This window comes from Schistocerca piceifrons, chromosome 3 (assembly GCF_021461385.2).
Source record: "Schistocerca piceifrons isolate TAMUIC-IGC-003096 chromosome 3, iqSchPice1.1, whole genome shotgun sequence".
Taxonomy (NCBI): Eukaryota; Metazoa; Arthropoda; class Insecta; order Orthoptera; family Acrididae; genus Schistocerca; species Schistocerca piceifrons.
This window is the reverse complement of record NC_060140.1, coordinates 441,016,648-441,022,549: the sequence shown is the minus strand read 5'-3', so window position 1 is coordinate 441,022,549 and position 5,902 is coordinate 441,016,648. Positions and strand designations below refer to the sequence as shown.

Here is a 5,902-nt window from a genome sequence, read left to right as displayed (position 1 = left end):
AAATTGGTCTAAACTTGTAAATACTTTGACATGTTCTATATCCTTGTAAAAAGAGATCTACTACTGCTTGTTACACATATCATGAATATGACATTTTGTAGTGATGTTGAACCTGTCAGTTTAACACAGGTCTTCATTAGACAACTTTTTTTTGCTCTTCGTATCTAAAAATTCATCTCTCGAGCAGAAGAAGTTGTCATTAAGAAATTCTTTTAATTTGTTTTTAAATGTAGGTTGGCTAACTGTCCGACTTTTTATACTGTTTGGCAAATGACCAAAGATTTTTGTGTTGGCATAATTTACTCCTTCCTGTGCCAATGTCATCCTTTGTTCTAGTGTTTTAGCTATGCACTTTGCTATTATTCTTGAATTGGAATGGGTTATTCATAACAAATTTAATAAGTGAGTACATCTATTTCAAGGTACTGAGAATATTCCAAGTTTCTTAAGTCAGTGGCTGCAAGGTGGTCTTGGATGGGCTCCAGCTATTATTCTGATTACACTCATTTGTGCAAAATTTTCCCCTAATGATGTATTATGCTGAAATATGACGCCATATAAAACAGTAAATGAAAATAGGCATAGTATTTACTGATATGATTATCACCAAAATTTGCAATAATCCTAATAGCATAAGTAGCTGAACCTAACCATTTCAGCAGATCATCAGTGTGTTTCTTACAATTCAATATTTCATCATTGCACACAGAAATTTTGAATGTTCTGCCTTAGCAACAGACGTCTGTTCAAAGTCTATATTTATCAATGGTGCTATGTCCTTTACTGTAAAGCATTGTATGTACTTAGGTTTCTCAAAATTTAGTAAGAGAAGAGTAAAGTCTCAGTAACTGATATAAGAAATATACTAATCAACGCTCAAAGTTGTCTGAATGAAAATAAGACTGCCAATTTCAGTGGCATGCAAACCAAGATGAATTAAAAAAAAAAAAGAATTACAATCCTGACCAAGAAACAGTTTTATTTCGAAATTTGAAGAAGAGACAACAGCTTTCTACGCCATGTCACTCGATTACTTAGAGAACCATGCTATTTATTTTAATAAATATCAAGTATTTGATTGGATGACGCTATCTGAAACTGAAGACTGTGTGATGATTGGAATACTGTTTTATACCTGACTAAAGATGGCGTGAAGATATCAGGTGTCGATAGTTTTCAGGAATATATGTACCTGAAGAGCTTTTTAGAAACTAAGCATGACTTGGAAGATTCAAAATCTAAACGCTTTGTGGAAGAAAGGTGGATTTACTTTCTTAACAGACCCGAAAATCATGAGTGCAAATGCAAAGTGCTAAAATTATTTGAGTATTTGTTTTATGTTCCTTCACACAACACCACTGTGGAGAGTATTTTCGCTTATGTCGGCCCAGTGGACTGATGAAAGAAATAGAACGCTGCCAGGAACTGTGGAAATAGTCTTATAGTGCCAGTTTAGCTTCAAGCTGACTTGCATGGAGTTTTATAAATACGTAAAAGGAAAAAAAGACTTTCTGAAAAAGGTGAAATCTTCCGAAAAATATGGTGTACCAACTATTTCCGTTGAAACAAGTTCTATGTAATTGCGTTCTAAATAAAAAGTAATTGTATTAGATAAATTTGTACTTCATTTCTACACGCCCAACCCAGAGTGTCACTAAGAGGTCCCAGCTATATATGGCAACCCTATTGTAGCTTCCTGTGAGTAATTACTACTCATCACAAAGGCTATGAAAGTAATATTGTCAGAGAATCACTTGTCAAACACTGTTGTTGAAATCAATTGGTATTGTTCTTGGACCAGAAAGTATAAAAAGAACTTTCACAAATACCAGTTTCTGACAACACTGTGAAATGTAGGGTTGGTGATATAGCCAAATACATAACAAATCAGGCAGTGCAGGCCATGAAAAAAATCAGAATTTTTCGTAATAACGTTAGATGTTGCAAATTGTTGTTAACTGTTAGCTTTAATTCGATTCAATCAAAATGAAACAGTTAAAAACGAGATGCAATTTTCAACAGAGCTAACGACTAATTGAAAAGGAATTTATATAATACCAGCAATATCTGAATTCTGTTACAAATACGGACTCTCGTGGCAAAGCCGATCGGTGTATGCACAGACAGCACCCTCTCAACGCTTGGATCACTCAGGTTTCGTGCAGATGGTCAGAGAAAAGAATCCCAATGTTATTTCAATTTACTGTGTTATACACCATCAAACCTTGGCAGCTAAGACAGTTCCAAATGAACTCAAGGACGTCTCAGAATCATGTTTCAAAATTGTGAATTATGTGAACAAGAGTGCGTCAAATACTCGTCTTTTTACGATTCTTTGTGAAATTTGGGAGTATAAAATAAAAAATTACTATTTCATACAGATGTATGCTGCCTCTAAAAACGAAATATGTTAGATAGATTATTTGAACTTAGAGATGAAGTGATTCAAATTTTAGAAATGCAAGGCCAAACTGAAATGTGTGTGGAACTCTGAAAACCAAGTGTTCAAGTTGTATTGGCTTATCTGTCAGATATTTTCGACTCTCTGAACTTGAAACTGCAAGTCAGTGATTCGACTGTAATTTATCATCGGGATGCCATCACAGCATACACTGATAAACTGCAGCTTTGGAAATGTAAAATCGTAGCCTGCAATTATTCTCGTTTTCCCAAATTATTTGGAATCTTGGAATAAGCACCGTTTATGGAGGTCTTTAAGCAAACTGATAACACAAATAAAATATCAGATCATCTGCAGAATCTAATTGTAGAATTCAAACAGTACTTCTGTAGCTGGTGTGATAATAACATTTACAGATTAGCAACAGATCCTTTTCATGCTGACATAGATGCACTGTTGGAAACATTGCAAGAACAAGCTTTGGAAATTGAAAACGATTCTGCATCCAAATATGACTTTGAGAAGATGGATAAGTCATTATTTTGGGTAAAAATATGTGAAAGTTTATCCCAGCATAGTAAAGAAAGCACTGCAACTGTACTTGCTTTTTTTTTTTAAGCACTTATTTATACGAAAGGGCGTTTTCAGCAGTCGTAGCACTGAAAAGAAATGCAGAAGCAGACTCTATGCTGCTGGTGATTTATATTACGCACTTTCTTCTATTCAACCAAGAATTGAAAATCTTTGCAAAAAAGTGCAAGCTCATCCATCACATTGGTTTATTTGATTTTTATTATCAAATGGTTCAAATGGCTCTGAGCACTACGGGACTTAACTTCTGTGGTCTTCAGTCCCCTAGAACTTAGAACTACTTAAACCTAACTAACCTAAGGACATCACACACATCCATGCCCGAGGTAGGAGTTGAACCTGCATTGTTCCAGGCTGTAACGCCTAGTTGAACCTGCATTGTTCCAGGCTGTAACGCCTAGAACCGCTCGGTCACACTGGCCGGCACCAAATGTGTATGCAAATCGTATATGTCTACAAAAATACTTATATTATGAAATTTATGAACTTTTTTCTCCTACTCCCCTTAACTGCACGAATAATTGCTACAGGCCATAGTTCAGTCATCCACTATTGCCCCCATTCGAAGCACATTGTGTAAGTTGTCTTCTGTTTCAGACTGCTCACAGTCTCACCACTCTATTAGCAGTCACCATTTTTCTTCAGTCCATTACGATGTATTCCAACAGACTTAATTATTTTCACAATATTTGCTACAAATAAGCGCCAAAAAATGAAACTGACTAACTTTGTAATGAGTATACCCTGAATTTCCATGAAAATGCAAGTGATGACCATTTTAAGGAGTAAATGCACATGTCAAAGAATTTTGTATTTAATATCTTGTATTTGAGAAATTTATAAGGGATAGAAATAATTTTCCTGGCTTCAATAGATATGTTTCAGTAACTTGCATAGGCATAACAGGTACTCTCATTTCTCATGTGACTTATGACCAAATTGATGATCAAGTAAAATTCATGGAAAATTAGTTGAACTAATTATTATATTAGAACTGAAATATTTTGGCAATTTTTGGAGGGCTCTGTCTCATACAGTTGTGTCTAAAATACAACACAACAGGCCTGAGCCATATTCTTCTCATGTGTATGTTAACATGCTTGACAACAAAGCAAAAGTGTTTCCCTGTCACTCACAAAGGAAAGTGGCCAAGGGAAGTACAGTATGCACATTTTTAGTTGTTCTTTCTGTGGGATGTCAGAACAAGTCAGAATATTTCGCATCAATAAACCTATTTTTCCCATTGACAGCATCTTCAAAATCTTACTGTTTTGGCACTAAAGATGTGAAGGAAGTATTGCTGTGTCATGGTGTGTTTCTGGTATTCAAAATTTAAATAATAACGGAATGAGTGATTGATTACTAGTGGTAATAGTTATATTTATATAAAATTATGTGACATGACCTAAAATGCTCAATACATTTATGAAAATTTGTTTTTCTCTACTGATTGCTTATTGCTATAACACCTTTAAAATAGCTTGAAGATTCACACCTTTAAAATGCTTTCATTTTCCTTGATACATGTGAGTAACACATTTGAAGATGAGTGTCTATCTGTATAATGTGCTTTCTCGATTCTATGTTTTTCCTGTGTCTAATTTACACCATTGCAGCTATTTGATATGATGCATGTCAACTTGTTGGTTGGCAGCTCCAAGCCAAACAGATAAACATTTCCCCCTCTCATGTCACCACTAACTGCAGTGTCAATGGTACTCTCTCATTCTCCTACACCTGTATGTCCTTGAGATAAAACATTAACTTCAAATGTTCATACTGTAACAAATACTCTACTGCTCATAATCCAACGAATCTGTGAACATTAGTATAAATTTATGTAATCTTTTAAATGTACTCATCGTACTTACCAGTATTGCAAGATGAGACCTTGTACCAAAATGAACTGAGAAAACAATTTTTAGGAATGGACATTGTTATTGTGTTTGTTTTGAGGGCAGTTTTAGTTAGCTGCTTATCTCAAAAGCGTGTGTGTTCTTTGGCCGCCATGTTTGAGAGGGAGATTGTTGGCTTGGTTCCACACTGGTGCTGCCAACCTACAGGTGCAAGCACTTCCTATGGAATGGAAGTGATGGCCATTGGCCAATGTTCTGGATAAAAGCATGTGCCAAAGTGAAGTAAATATAAATATAAAGCTGAAGCTGAATTTTGATACTGCATACTTTTATTGTTTTTTGTTTCATGATGCAATTTTGGCCTTGCAGCAGTTCAAGAATGGATACATATTTAATATATGATGGAAACTGGAGCTCAAATAATGAGACTTCACAAATACACATTACTTAGATGTGGTATTTACACCATACTGGCTGATTGGTAAAAGGTGCATGCACCATCTTCATTTTGGCCATACCGACACAGAAATTGTTACATATGCAGCTCCCCTTTCACAACTCCCTCTCCTCACCAAGTCCTCGAGTACTTACTGCTCTCCCTTTGACTCCCCCCACCCAAGACAATGAGCTAATCAGTCGCATTTTCAGGTGCTTGCTGTAGGTAGTACAGTATTATTATTGTGAAGGGGGCATCAAGTTTGCATTTTTGGCAGTAGAGAGGAGCGAGAAAATAACGTTTGGGGACCCAAGTTCTAAGGGCAGACGTAGAGCCCTTCATAGGAAATGTGTGGACTAGCACAAGTAGTCTACATACTTACTACACAAGTAGTCTACATACTTTTCTCTTGCCATGAGAAGATGTCAAAAAGAGAACACAGACAGAATAAAACTTAAAATTTTATTTTATTTTTTGAAAGTTGTATTGTTGGGGCACACTGATATATGGCATAGTCTGAGGTAATAATTGCACTTGTCTATGGTTTGGTATTTTATGTCTCACTCTTGAAATTTCTTCTCAGCTTGTTCTTTGCTTTTGCCAGTATTTCTAATTGAC

At 35.6% G+C, this 5,902-nt stretch overlaps 1 protein-coding gene across 1 annotated transcript; it reads left to right on the top strand.

Annotated features, from left to right (window-relative positions):
- Positions 1-1,727: 1,727 nt before the first annotated feature.
- LOC124788729 (SCAN domain-containing protein 3-like) lies at positions 1,728-2,695 on the top strand. The gene is made up of 4 exons (XM_047256011.1): positions 1,728-1,783; positions 1,858-1,925; positions 2,062-2,409; positions 2,532-2,695. The coding sequence occupies exons 1-4, from the start codon at positions 1,728-1,730 to the stop codon at positions 2,693-2,695; spliced, it is 636 nt and encodes a 211-aa protein (XP_047111967.1).
- Positions 2,696-5,902: the final 3,207 nt, after the last annotated feature.

Bases quoted from the DNA above. Each gene is read 5' to 3' on its own strand.
- LOC124788729 (XM_047256011.1), top strand. From the start codon at position 1,728: ATGAAAGTAATATTGTCAGAGAATCACTTGTCAAACACTGTTGTTGAA. The intron at 1,784-1,857 runs GTATTGTTCTTG...TGTGAAATGTAG, and splicing joins ACTGTTGTTGAAATCAATTG to GGTTGGTGATATAGCCAAAT. The intron at 1,926-2,061 runs GTAATAACGTTA...ATATAATACCAG, and splicing joins GAAAAAAATCAGAATTTTTC to CAATATCTGAATTCTGTTAC.